At 35.5% G+C, this 15375-nt stretch overlaps 2 protein-coding genes across 2 annotated transcripts; both read right to left on the reverse strand.

The window, feature by feature from the left end:
* Positions 1-1157: 1157 nt before the first annotated feature.
* LOC110704288 lies at positions 1158-3481 on the reverse strand. Its single transcript, XM_021882079.1, has 4 exons — positions 2807-3481; positions 2303-2575; positions 1938-2230; positions 1158-1389 (listed from the first exon to the last, which is right to left on the reverse strand). Exons 1-4 carry the CDS (start codon positions 3479-3481, stop codon positions 1158-1160), a joined length of 1473 nt encoding a protein of 490 aa, XP_021737771.1.
* Positions 3482-13201: 9720 nt separating this feature from the next.
* LOC110704289 (antiviral protein alpha-like) lies at positions 13202-13618 on the reverse strand. Its single transcript, XM_021882080.1, has one exon. The coding sequence runs from the start codon at positions 13616-13618 to the stop codon at positions 13202-13204; it is 417 nt and encodes a 138-aa protein (XP_021737772.1).
* Positions 13619-15375: the final 1757 nt, after the last annotated feature.

A 15375-nucleotide genomic window follows, 5' to 3' on the forward strand; every position in this document is an offset into this window, starting at 1 on the left:
TGACACCTTTACATCAATTACATAGGTTTAAAATTTTCACAAAGGGTGAAGAAAAACTTCACCTTTTAGCTTCATTTGCAAATTATCTTCCCAAACTACTTTCTCTCCTATACAATGATCCGAAAAGTGGTTATATCATTCAATTTACTTATTTGCCTTCATTAATGTTAACTATTCCTTTTTTTTTAAATTCTTAAAAATAGTGTGTGGACATTTATACTCCTAAAAATATTTTCTTACATATATATTTTCCATCGTTAATGCTACCAACAACTAAAGTTGTGACATAAATTAAACCGAAAGAGCTTCCAAACGTGCGTGGCTAGCGCGCCTTAACCGCCCTAATATATGAAATTGTTTCACCATTTCATTACCACAAAAGGGAACTTGGATAGAAGAGTTTTACATATTGATGTCAAATGTGATCTTTGTGGGGGTTACGAGGATCGGAAGATCTACTACATATCTCTAGATTTTGTACAATTGTGCAATATGCATGGAGTTATGGAAGTCTTAACATTCATGTAGCACTAAACATAAATAATTCATTTGTTTACTGGTTTGTATACTGTATCTGACTACTTAAAGCCAAAATGGAAAGCATAGTCATAAGATCACTATTTTCATAGCGCTACACTATAGGGATTAGGGAGTTGGGGACTATGATTTGCAAGGACTATTAGATTTACTGATTTACAAGTAATATGAACTACACAATCCCAACTATAATTTTAAAAGTTGTTATAGTAGCAGGGATAATCTATGAACAGTTCAATGGATAGTGATCAACGGTGTTGCATCTCTTGAAGAGGTTTTAGCTCACCCGCTAGAGGGTTTATGTGGGCTATTTTATGAAATTGGGGGGGGGGGGTGGTTGTGTCCTTCCTCAATGATAATACTAGTTTATGATTCCTAAAATAAGCGCTCAAAGAGATATGGATTATTCTAACGCCCATATTAAATGGAATTAGGTTTACAAATATATATGCTTGGGAGGTGCGTCTTATGGCTCGACACATGCTAGTTTACACATAGAGAGGAAAACCGGCTTAAAGGACTAAAAATAGGCAACACAAAGACTGTTGCATTCCAATACAAAATTTAGACTTTTTTTTTTCTTTTTTTTTTTTTTGACGGGAAGCAAAAGCTTTTACTAATCAAACAATATGGCTTAAATCAGCCAACACAAGTGCAGTTACATCATTTGGGTAATCCTCCACCCAAACTCTAAGATCAATAAATTGATTACATAGTTTGGCAAGGGCATGTGCAACTTTGTTTCCACCTCTCTTCACAAAGGAAAAGGAGCAACTCTGACATTGCTGAGCAAGCTGCAAGATATCATTTACAATCGCGTCCCAAATGCCGTAGAGGGAACCATGCCTTTCACTAAATGGTAGAGCAGCTTCAAACAATCAGTCTCCAAGCACACACTTCTGAAGCCTGACTCCTTTGTGACATTTAAGGCGTGACGCATCGCAAGGGCCTCCACTACATCTACTTCAAAACAGCCTTCAACCTTGAGACAAGTTGAAATCACCACATCCCCAACAGCATCACGCATCACATCCCCAAAACCCACCCCACTAGGAGAGAATATCGCAGCATCGGTATTAATTTTAATTACACCAGCCAAGGGAGGCTTCCAAACACACTCAAAAATCGAGGGGGGTGGGGGCAGTGGATTAATATTACATACCTCTTTGGCGTACTCAAATTCTCCCATGAGACTCACAGCTTTGCGAATCACTTCCATTTTATAAAGTCTCTTCTTTTAGAAAGCCCACCTGTTGCGTCAAAGCCAAACTCCCCACGCAATGCACCAAAAAATACACCACCACTCCGAATCTTTGTAGGTCTCACGCACCGAGCAGCACCACTCTCTAAAATGTACCCCTACAAATCTCCCCACATCCAACCTCAAAGGAGAAGTATACCAAATCATCTTTGCATCTTCACATTTAACCAACATATGCAGCGTACTCTCGTTACATTCTCCACACATAGGACAAAGCACATCAACCTCTATACCTCTACAAGCAAGGTTACCACGGGCAACAACAACATTCTTGATAGCTCTCCAAGCAAACAATTTAAATTTTTGGGGAATTTCAGCACTCCAAATCACTCTCCAGTCAAAGAAACACCCACTATTTGACTCAGCCGCCATATCACGCCTTTGCTCATCAGTGATTAAATTATATGCGCTCCTCACCGAGTATTGACTGTCCTTAGTAAAGTGCCAAGTCCACGAGTCTTTTCAATCAACGAAAGGTATGGGAATGCACCGAATCTTACTCACCTCAGTTTGGGAAAAAATTGCATTGAGGACATTTAAATCCCATTCCCTATTATCCCATAACTGACGGACATAGGTGAGCTCATGAGCATCATCATTTTGGCTTGAGGCAACAGTGAAACCAGGGAGGTTTGGGACCCAAGTATCATGCCAAATATTGCTAGTAGCTCCATCCCCTACATTCTTCCTTACACCTTTCAAAAGGACCTCACGAACACCCAAAATAGACCTCCAAGTGTAACTCGAATTCGGACTAATCTTAGCCTCCAATAACGTCTGAGTGGGGGAAATATTTTCCCTTAAGAACCTTATCCATTAGGGAGTCTTCATTAGAGAGAATACGCCAAACTTGCTTTGCTAAAAGGGCCTTGTAAAATTTTTCATATTCCGGAACCCAAGCCCCCCTTGTCTTTTCGAAGAGTATAATTTCTCCCAAGCGACCCAACATATCTTCTTCTCCTCACCTTTTTGCCCTCAAAAAAATTGTCGGCATCATTTTTCCACCACCTCTAAGATACTTGTCGGAATCAGGAAGCATTGCATAGCATAAGTCGGGATTGCTTGGACAATTGATTTAATCAATATTGCTTTCCCGGCTTGAGATAGAAACTTCTCCTTCCACCCTTTTAGTTTCTTCCAAATCCGATCCTGAATATTCTGAAAAACTTGTTTCTTGGATCCACCAATGTAGGTTGGTAAACCAAGATATTTGTCATGTCCTTCGATAGCTTTACAAGAGAACTTCATCTGAAGCATATTTTTCCATTCTTGCTCAATGTTTCGGCTAAATGACACCTCTGATTTGTCCATATTCAGTTTCTGAACCGAAGCCACCTCATAGGTAGAAAGGATCCCAAGCACACTATCAACTTCATCCTCCGTCGCTCTCACAAAAAGCAAGCTATCATCCGCAAAAAATAAGTGAGAAATAGGCTTTACATATCTCCCAATTTTTACCCCATGAATGAGTTTCCTGCTTTCTGCATCTCTAAGCAAAGCTGACAAACCTTCCGCACACAAAATAAACAAGAAAGGGGAGATGGGATCACCTTGTCTATGCCCCCGACTAGACTTAAAATTCCTTGACGGTTGACCATCGACAAGCACATCAAACGAGGCAGTACTAACACAGTTCATAATCAAAGCCACAAAATTATCCAGCATGCCCAATTTTAACATCATTTTCTACAAAAACTCCCACTCCACTCTATCATATGCCTTGCTTATATCAAGTTTGAGGCCCAGATAGCCTTTTTTTCCTTTTTTTTTTTTGTGAGGTAATGAAAGCATTCATAAGCCACAATATCCGTAATCAGATGGCCCGGAACAAAACCACTTTGTGACTCATGAATAATATACGAAAGACTCTTTAAATATATATCGAACTATAGAAATGATAGCGATATAAATATCAAGCCCAATTGGACATTGAATCATATTTGTCAAATCAACAAAAACTTTACATGGTACAATATAGTCAATATTTACAAGGTTGATAAGGCTCACTTTCTCGCTACTATGACAAATCATAACTAGTTTTCATCAATAACATATAATATTAAAACAGACACCAGGAATAACAGATATCACATCCTAGTGCTACTTTTTTCTCTCTCTCTCTCTTTTTTTTTTTTTTTTTTTTTTTTTTTTGCTGCGACGACATCAACTACTTATGATAAAATATACTTTATATATATTTCACCAAATTATATAATTGTGATTCACTTTACTAAAAGAAATTAAAAATATATTTGTGATTTGTTAAAGGTTTTTACTGATAGAAAGTTTATGATCAGTGAAAGGAGAAGTAAAGAACAAGTAAAAGGAGATGGGTGAAATTGTAGTAGTATGGTACTACGTAAATTCTTATTATATAGCCAAACATTTACAATAAAATACACATGTGTCCTCTTATTGTACTTATGCATATAATTGATGTCCTAAGAAATTGTACATGTGAACTTCATTTGTTATTTTCTTCAACATGATTCACATATTTTTCATATTTTTTTAGGCAAAATTGGCCTCAACAACATGCACTTTTAACAAGGTGCACGTAACATCATGCACTTTGACTAGAAGCTATAACAGCGCAAACTTCTTTATTGGGTGAATAAAATACAAAAAATGAAACCCACCACTGGAGATTTTGTTGAAGCCATGGTATCTTTTAAGGAAATTTTTTAAAAAAACCACCCCCAAATACACCACTTTTCTAAATAACCACCTTTTTTTTTACGAATTTAAAAAAAACCACCTGCAAAACACACAACTAGTAGGAATCACCACGCCCTCCCATATTCCGGCCTGTTTTCCGACTTACGGCCCACGTGTCACCACCATATTGGTCAAATTAAATAAAATTATGATAAAATAAAATTTAAAAAATACCAACCATCTTCCCCTTCAGCTCTTCTCCTGCCATCCTACCGGAAACACCCCACCCAAACCAACCACCTTCTGGACCACCCTCACTCAACTAGCGACCACCCTTGTCGGCGAACCCCACCATGTTTTGAATCCCTGCCTGCTCACGAACCCCACCAAGGCCCCACCCTGCTCACAAAATCTTAGCCAGCCTCCATCGTTGCCGCAAAACCCCAGCCCCCTCCATTAAAATCTTCGGCCCTTTTCTTTGACGAAGATGCCGATTCCAACAAAACAAGTATTCTTTCTGTCTCTCTTTCTTCCATTTCAATCAATTCATTGTTTTCCCCCTTTTTCAATTACTACACAAATTTTCAAAACCTAATTTATCGAACTTCATTTCCAATGTCTGATTCTTTTGTGGATTGAATATGAATGTCAATTTGTGTTGTCAAAAGAGATTAAGATTATCAACAAAGAAGAAGGTAAAAACAAAAGCAGCACCTGAGTCGGTGGCGGTGAAGGAGGAGGCCGAAGTTGCTGAAGTTGATATGGGTTTTGCAGCAGCGATGAGGGGTCGGCTGGGATTTGCGAGAAGGGATGGGGCTTTGGTGGGGTTCGCCGACAAGGGTAGTGGCTGGTTGCGGTGGGGTTGGGTCCCGAAGGTGGTTGGTTTGGGTGGTGTTGGTTGTTTCCGGTGGATTGCAGTAGAAGGGGAAGGGGGTTGGGATTTTTTTTTATTAAATTTTATTTTAATTTTTTTGATTTTTTTTTTATTTTTGACCAATATGGTGGTGACACGTGAGCCCTGAGTCGAAAAACAGGCTGGAATGTGGGAGGGGGTGGTGATTCAAACTGGTTTTGTGTTTTGTAGGTGGTTTTTTTTAATTTTGTAAAAAAGGGTGGTTATTTAGAAAAATGGTGTATTTGGAGGTGGTTTTTTTTTTTAAATTTCCTATCTTTAATGTTTAATTATAATAAAGCATCATCTTGGATCGCGTGCCTTAAATTGCATGAGAAAAAAAATGATCAAACAAGGTTTCAAGGGCCATTTAATTTGCAAGGGTCAATTTTGTGATCAAATTTAGCAAAACTTACCAAAAACACATTAATTTGTGTGCTATAAAATGTCTCGGTTATGGTCTAGGGTCAATTAGACCTTAAGCACTAAATATGAGGTCAAAATTTGCAAAAAGTTAATAATATATTAAAGATTCCACATCTTCGAGAAAAACTCTGATGTCGGGTTTCATTTATGATATTTTGTGTATTCGATGAAGAAGTTGGTGTTGTTACAACTCCTAGTCAAAATTCATGTTGCCACGTGCACCTTAATAATTAAAGTTCGTGCTGTTGAGCCCAATTTTGACAATACGTTATTGGAAATGCCTTTTCTTTGTAGAGGCGGATGTACCAAGCATGGTACATCCAGATTTTTTATTTTTTATTTTTTTAAAGAAGGTGCAATGAACATATAGTTGTTTTGTAAAGAACATATAACTGTTTTGTAAAGAACATATAGCCATTTTACAAAGAACATCCAGCTTTATGTTCTTTTTGTATATCTAAAGAACATCCATAATATTAAAAAAGAACATGATAATATATATTATGTAATGAACATTATTTATATTCACCCACCATAATCTAAAGACAGAATTTAAAGAATATTTCACAGTAAACAATGAACATTATGACACAAATAAAAATACATTTCACTAACAATCAAATAACACGGAGATAAATAATATTATTTAACAATGTGCTAGTTCTTTATAAAATAGTGTCATGTTTATTGTTATTAATAGCTCTATGACCTGAATAGACCTGTTTTATATTTTAACCAAATTTAAAAGAAACCAAATATCAAGAAAAAAAAAATCCCAAGTAAAAAACAAAAATCAGTCTTCGTCTTCTTTCTTTCTTATTTTCGTACAAACTCGAAACTGCAAAGTACAAACCTAAGGAAGAAAACCCACCCTCACCAGCACATCAAAACCAATTTAAACCAATTATATCAAAAACACATCAAAAACAATTAAACCAATTTTCTAACACATCAAAACCAATTAAACAAAAAGGTACATGGATACTCTTCAAATGGGACAGTATTAGAAAATGTTACGGTGAAGACGAAGGCACTCTCTGGGTCGTGGGCCTTGGGCTTTCTCTGACACCTTACTTCCACGGACCAGGTTCTAACTTGCGTCACAGGTTATGACCTGAGCACAGGGATAAAGGGATTTGCATTGATGCAGACTTTGCTAATACATCCTTCGACAATCTGCTAATACAGAGGGATCTGACAATCTGTCTGGCGATGGCGAAGCACTACCAGCGAGGTCGATGGCGTCCAGCGATGGCGAAGCACTACCAGCGAGGTCGATTTGAAGACTGAAGTGACGGCTGAAGCACTACCTCTGACTTTGAGAGGAGAGGAAGAAGAGGAGAAGTGGAGAAATGAGAGAAGAGCAGTGACGGCTGAACACTGAAGTTATTTTTTTAGGGTTACAAACAACTAAACAAGCTGTATTTCAACTTTTAAAAAAAAAAAAATATTTTAAAACACAATTTTACTCCCCCGGTTTTAGACTGGATCCGAAATCCCTGAATTTCAAGGACCGGGATCGGACCTGAATCTACAAGTCCGGATCAGGTCCGGTCTCAACAAGTCCAATTCAGGTCGGTTTTCAGGTCCGGTCTCGTTTATGTACACCCTTAAATGTGCTCATCAATCAATGAATTGAATCTAGTCACAAACTTATCTCATAATAAGGATAAACATTTGAATTGGCTATAAAAATTCAACCAAAAAACTTATTATAATAGGAAAAAAGTGATCAACATACAATTGATACTCAACTAAACAAAAGAAATGACAAAAACCCAAAAATGGTTTTTAACACCAAAAAAAAAAAATGTATTTTAACATCAGACAAACTATAAAAAATGGTTTTTTACCACCACTTAACTGATTTTGTTTAGGAATCCGTTAAGTGGGGTCATGAGCCACGTGACACTTTATTATTGGCCAAAAAAGAAAAAAAAAATAAATAAAAAAACAAAAAAAAATAAAAATAAAAATAAAAAAAACCTAAAACTACCCAGCCACCCTAGCCCAAGCCACCACCTCCCCACCACTGCCACCTTCTTCTTCACCTTGACCCACAGTCGCTGACGCAGCCACCGGCGCACCACCTCCCCCCCCCCCCCAGCGACCTAAACCCATCCCCACCCTTTTTCCCGCATCCCTAAACCACCCTAGCCCCACCACTGCCATCACCAGCCATGAATTTCGATTTGCTCTGATTTTCGATGTGCTCTGATTTTATGGTTGTTACTCCAACAACGGCTACGAATTCGGGCATTGATGGCCGAAACGGCCGATTAAGGCCACTCAGCCCCAAAACCGGCCGATTTCAGCCATTAATGGCCGAATTCGTCGCCGTTTTTGGGGAAGAAAGGTTGCGGAAACGGCCAACCCCACCACCCCTGAATCAGAAACGACCAACCCCACCTAACCACTAACCCGATACCCAACCTCACCTTCGAACACCCAAACTTCACGGATCCCGAAACCCACCCCAACTTAGCCCCAAAACCGTAGTTGTCGGGACTGATTTCGAAGGTGGGGGAATGGTTCAATGTTGGTGGCGGTTCCCGATTTCTGGGCTGCGGGAAGGGAGGAGGAACCGGTTTTGGTTTTTTTGGAAAGCGAGGGTACGCCGATTTCCGGTGTTAGGGCTGGTTCGGTGGCGAAACCCGGTGGCGGGGGGCTGGGAGGGGGTGGTTCGGGAGTTGGCTGGGGAGAAGGGCCACCGTTGGTGGCTGGCTGCCTGCTGGTCGTTTGAGTTTTTTTAAAAAAAAAATCTTTTTTTTCTTTTTATTTTTTTTATTTTTTCTTTTTTTTTTTTAAATTTTTATTTTTTGAAAACAAGTAAAATGGTGAAACGTGTCACTGTGGACCCCACTTAACGGAATTTTTGGACGGAGACCGTTAAGTGGTGGTAAAAACCTTTTTTGTAACATTTGTTTGGTGTTAAAATACGTTTTTGTTTTTTGGCGGATGTTAAAACCCATTTTCAGATTTTTGTCAGGTGTTAAAATAAAAAATATCCTAATTGAAAACATGCTTGACTTTTAAATAGAGGAAGAAATGAAGGACAATGATATTTGTAGGAAGAGGGCTCTGAGAAATTACAAAATCAATTACATTTTATTGAGAAAATAATAATAATAATAATAATAATAATAATAATAATAATAATAATAATAATAATGGATTCAGGCCTAATAAGTACTCCGTAATACAGAGTAATAGGTTAACTAAGCATTTGTGAATACAATAATTCAGTTTAATAAAATGGTAGGTAAACATCACAGTTTGATCCATGAGCTCAACCCATAGGGTATTTAAATTTTTTTCAATTATTAATTTATTTTAGGTATAACCTGTCATAAGATCTTAGTCGATGTGTAGGTCATTTATTTATTTATTTTTTTAATTATATCTACTGCGCATGAGTAGACCTCATTGTATTGTGTGTAGGGCTGTGCACCGGTCCAAAATCGGACCGAAATGGACCGGAACCCGGAATCACCTGTTTGTGCGGACCGTAGATCAGACCGTAATCAACCGGTCCGGGTTTCGGTCTAGACCTGTTTATTCCGATCCGGTTTGGTTTTGGACCGGTTATATTCTTTTCTTTTCTTTTTTTTTGCATTTTAATATCTTTATATACATCATTTTATGACGTCTTGTTTTTTGTTTGCGTGCTTTTCTATTTTACACCTAGACTTTATAAGTTTTGTACCTATTTTTTAGAAATTTAAACATAAAATTAAAAATTTTCACCCAAAAATAAAAAAAATACATTTTCCGGTCCATTCCGGTTTTTACCCGGACCGGACCGGAAACCCAGAATCACCAATTTGTGAGGACCGAAGATCGACCCGGAATCCAACGGTCCGGTCCGGTCCCGGTCCCAGTCCGGTTTCCAGTCTCGGTCCTTTTTTGCACACCCCTAATTGTGTGTGATGTGTTATACAACGCCAAAATGTTAGAGTGCCGATTAAGCAAATATTTTCATACATAAACAACTTGATTAGTATCCACGCGTTGCATGATGATTGTTAAAAGACCAAATTAACCAAAAGGTTAAGCTAATTGTTGAAGCCTAGGATTAATTATCTATCCCTACACTCTAGGGTAGGGAGCTTTACCTACACCCCCCATCAAAACGCTACGTTTAACCCCTTTACCTCTATATATACTGCACACTAATTGCTTTTACTCCATATATATATTTTTTAAAAAAAAAAAAAAATTAAAACAAAACCTCCATTTGCATTTTCTCTCTCCTCACCCATTTCTCAGCCATTTTCTCTATTCTCACCCATTTCTCAACCATTTTCTCTCTCATAATAAAAAACTTTAATGACAAAATTATTACAAAATTATCATAAGAAATTGTTCAATCACTTCGAAATTCAACAAAACAAAGGCGAAATTCGAAAAGAGTAAGTTATTTTTCTTCAAGTTTGGAACAAAAAAGGAGTATAAACTCTAGGTTTTACTATTTTTTTGTTGCGATCGATTGTATTTCGAGAACATAATCGAAACATCAACCATGGAAATTGTATCAACGTAATAAGTATAATACTATAGTACATTTTAGTAATTTTTGTTCTAAAACTAGTAAATTAAACCAATACATTCTTTAATTTATTTTTTATTTTATTTTTTAATTTTTTTTTGCAGAATAAAGAAAACACTTTCAGAGAAGAAAAACAAAGATTGTGGAGGAATATAAGTATTTATAAATTTGGTTCGTAGTGAGTTTATATATATATTTTTTAATGCATGTTCATTTCCATTTTGATAAACGTTCATTTACATATTAGTATACTGTCATATCATAGTTTGGAGTGGAAAAATATATTGATAAATGTTTATTTTTATTTTGGTAGATGTTTAATCACATAATAGTATATGGCCATTCACAATTTGACGTATTAACATATAAAATTTTGAATAAATGTTTCATGATTTTGTCATTTTCTTCAAATATTCCAGGTTCATTTTAATTTTGAATTTTCAATATACGTCTTTTTCTCATATGGATGTATAGTCAATTCACATATTGATAGCTTCAAGAATGTTTATTTATGTATATATTTTATGTATATGTATATGTACATTGATCATTATCTTTTATGGTCATTTTCAAACTAATATATGTTCCTTTATATTCATATTCATATTGAATTACGTAAATATGTTCATTCATGTATTGATGGTTGTTCATTTTCATATTAATAGATGATCATTTCCACTATATATTTTCATTTATATATTAATATATATTCATTTATATACAGATAGATGTTAATTTTCATTATCAATCTTGTCAATTTTTATACTTATCCATGTTTATATACATATGAAAATTGGTTCATTTACAACATTTATTCTTGCTTCAAATCTAATACAGTTTTTTTTTTAGTTAAATAAGAATCGTGCACATAGTGAGTTAGACCACACAATAGCAAGGAAAAAAAGGAAGATGACAAAAAGATGGAAACCAAGAAGGCATGAAGTCGCTGTAACATGAACCAATAACACAAGCTTGAATTTTTCGAATTTGGATCGAGAAATTTTATTGTGTTTGATAATATATGTGGAATTGTATTGTATCGTTTAATATCCATTTGTTCAATTTTTGGTGGTATACAATTTCATTTTGATTTTATTGAGAAGGAAATGAACTTTTTCTTTGTCCTTGAGTACTACTATAAAATAGTCATCTAGAAACACAAATACAAAACTACAATAATTTAAATATTTCATGTTGTATTAGCATAATTGAACATTTAATAATTAGTCTACATAAATGAACATTTAATAATACAAAAGTGAACATTTATAGTGATGAAAATGAACATTTTATAGGTAATTCAGAACGGAAAAAAAACAACCAAGATGACGTCATTAGGAAGAAGTGGGGGTGAAGGCATCTCTGCCTACTTCGGGGTGTAGACAAAAATTTTCAGCCCAAGATCGGTTTATTACTCTATCACGCCCCTCACATGAAAGCCCATTGGGCTTGAAGTGTAGATGTAGCATGGGCCCTACCATACCCAATGCTTAATATTCCACTTTGAAAGGAGGGGAGATGAGATTTGAACTCGTGACCATTGTATCATGCTAGCTCTTGATATCATGTTAAAGGACCAACTCAATCAAAAAACTTAAACTAATGGTTGAAAGCCCAAGATCGGTTTATATACTCTATCAATGATGATAAGTAATTTATATAACTACCTCCGTTAAATATTAGTTGCAACTTTGGTGTATTATTGTGAGATATAAAATATTCCAAAATTGCAACTAATATTTAACGGAGGTAGTATATGAAATAAGTAATAGCAGGATTATAAATTTTTACTTTTTTTTTCTCTTTCTCTTAATTTATTTATTCCATAATCAAATGAGTATTTTGAAGAAATCAAAGATTGACATTATCCATAAAATCAGTTAAACAATGATTGAGCTTATCTATAAAATTGTAAATCAGATTTTTTTTAAAAAATAAAAAAAAATCAATAATGATATCATACATTTAATTGGCGGGAAATTTTTTTATGAGGAAGCGACACATAGGATAGGGAGGGGCTTGATGATGTCAACAACGTTTTGTTTTAGTATTAGTAAAATAGAAGTCTCAGCTATGAGAAGCCACAAAACTAAACTCTTACTATTATAAAAGGCAACAAAATTATTTGAGATGGTCATTAAATTTTGTTTTTATTTAGGAAATGGGGATTACACGCAATACATACTCAACATATTGTTGCCTTATTACACTTAATTAACACAATAACATCATGATCACACAACTTCTACTCAGCATGCATGAACGAATGTCATACACAATAAAACTTTAGCAAATCCTTAGGCTAGTTTCACAGTTCAGCCTCATAATCATCATCACCATTGTTGGCTTTAAAAAAAGTCATGAACTAGTTGAAATGCCTTTGTAGTTTATTGATGACAAGTGCTAGAGATACTCGGTTGTTATCGGTCGTAGTAGCGCCTTCGTACATTAGAAGCCCCATGTCTTTAGCAATTTTTATCGACACTGGACACTATCCAAGGCTCATTGTTAGGACACCTTAAATTTAGCGGCGGCGAGACTACACCTCCCTTAGAATTCTTAATTCCTACAGTGATCTTCTGCCAACTCGCTTCTAATTCGATCGTTTTAAAGTCGGGTTTATAACATTCTTCAATTTTTTTCTCAAATTTTCGCACAATCATTTGCTCGATAAATGCAAATCGTGTTGCCACGGAAAGCATTTGCATAATAACGAGCATAAATCGAGCTTCACACGTATCAACAACGGGCTTCCCATAAACAATTGTTAAGGAATATTTTTAGTGGCTGTTTTCCCAATCCCAAATTGGCTCTAGAACCTGCTTTACTCTCAACCTCAGCATATGTACTTTTATAATTCATAACTAGACGATTAGCTTTACCTTTTGCCTCTGGAAAGAGATTTCGTTTTAACATCGTTGGGAAGATCCTTAAAAATATGTGATCTAAAGTTTCCATTAGTTTTGTCAAGATAAGCAATCACATATAAATTAAAATATTTACTTAAATTCACAGCAATTGTGATTGTCCTTCCCTCTGATGCCGTAAAATCGACAAAAAGATACTTTTTTGCTGCTGAAGGTGCAGCCATTACTGGTATATCTTTGCGGCCGCCATATACAAATTTATCATCCTTCACTTTGTTACGCACATCGGTCAACAATTGTGAGTAGGTATCTGCTGTAGCACCTTCGATGTCGAAGGTTAAATCTGATGCTGCGAGAGTTGGTTCAAGCACCATCCATATTGCTATAGCTACCACAACATAAGCGCACATGAGTTTGATTCCCACCATTCTACGTACTGTGTCAAAACTAGCACTACTACAAAGTTGGCCTAATGTAACACCTTGTGGTAACACTTTATAAGTCAAGATATAAATAGATATTTAGGTAGCACTTTTGTAACACTTAGATAATAGGTAGCACTTGTATGTAACACTTCAAAGTAACACTTTACATAGAGTAACACTTTCATGTATTTGTCAAAAAAAAAAAAAAAAAAAAAAAAAAAAAAAAAGGACCCTTGAATTGCCTAACTCTCTCTCTCTCTCCTCTCTTTCACTTTTCCCTCTTTTCTCCATCCATCTCTGCGATTCACACTTTCCATCTTCTTCATCAATGGAAAGGCTCAAAATCTCTCTGAAATTTTACCCCAATTGTTAGATCCTTACTCCTCACCAAACTCTAGCTTCTTAACAAGAACTCAACAACCAAACCCAAACCCTAGCTTCGACTCAATCGAACTATCAAACGCAAGAAAACAACCAAAAATACAGCTGACGAGATCAATTCGGCGGCGAAGAAGGGACGACGAGCCATTGAAAACGCCGTCTTCGTATGATGCAGCTACTGCTGCTGCCGGAAATCCCTCCCTCTCTCCTCAATTTTCACTCAACAGATCCCAATTTTCATTCTCACTCTTCAATTTCCACAATATTAGCAAAAATATTGTCTAAACAACATGATTTCTTCTAGTGAGCTCAAATCCATCGAATTTTATCGGTTAGATTTCTTCTCCTGTTCTAATTGCATTTGAAATTTGATAATTTTTGGAGTATTTGATTTATTGTTCTGTAATTCGCATTTTCGAAATTAACCTGATTTGTAATATGTTTGCGTATTTTCATAATTAAATGTTGTTTGTGCTTTGATTTTTTACATTGCGTAGCGCAATCAAGCTTGAAATTGTTTTTTTTTTTTTTTTTTTTTTTTTAATTTTTTAATTTTAATTTATAGAATTTTGAGTGTTATAGATGAAATTGTTTAAGAATGTTGAATATTTGGAACTTGAGTGGATGCATTCTTGATATTATCATAATACTACTACGAAATGATGTGATGATGTTGTGAAATTTTGATTGAATTTGGTTTCGGAAATGCTAAAAAGTGGATTATATATGACTATTGATATGGGTTTTGGGGAAAGATGACTAGATGAGAATAAGAAGGAGCTATTATGTATCATTTACTTGTTTTATGAGACGAACTGAAGAAGCAACTTGCTGCTCTTCGTGTCCTTTTGATGGACAATTATTATTCCAGTGAAGAACCAATCATTAAGGTGCTTTTGTTTTGCCCCTCCTATTTCTAAATTTGCTTACTTTTATTTACTAGTTCAAGTCTTTTTACACTTATTTAAGAGCTCGATTTTTGTTCAAAGTGTATTGTAGTAATTGTATTGATATTATAGTATTGATTTTAACGCTTTATTGATATTGTCAATGGTAGTGATGTATCTCTGCGAGATAGCTTATGTTTAGTGCTATTTTTTTCATTTATGCATTATGCATTATGAAGAACTTATGTATTCTTTTGAGTGTGTGTTGTATTAGTCATCAAATTTGCATGCTTGTGCATAAATGTTCTAAGAAAGCACTAGCCACATATTTGTTAAATTAGAATCTAAAATGTTTTGCCTGCTGCTGTTGAACACAACAATATTCTTTGCCAATAGATGAGAAGCCTGTTAAGTCAAATCAATTGTTAAATTTCAGATTTTGTAGATTTTATAAATTTGATTTAGAAGCCATGATTTATGTAATTTAATTTA

Source organism: Chenopodium quinoa, unplaced genomic scaffold, assembly GCF_001683475.1.
Source record: "Chenopodium quinoa cultivar QQ74 unplaced genomic scaffold, ASM168347v1, whole genome shotgun sequence".
Lineage (NCBI taxonomy): Eukaryota > Viridiplantae > Streptophyta > Magnoliopsida > Caryophyllales > Amaranthaceae > Chenopodium > Chenopodium quinoa.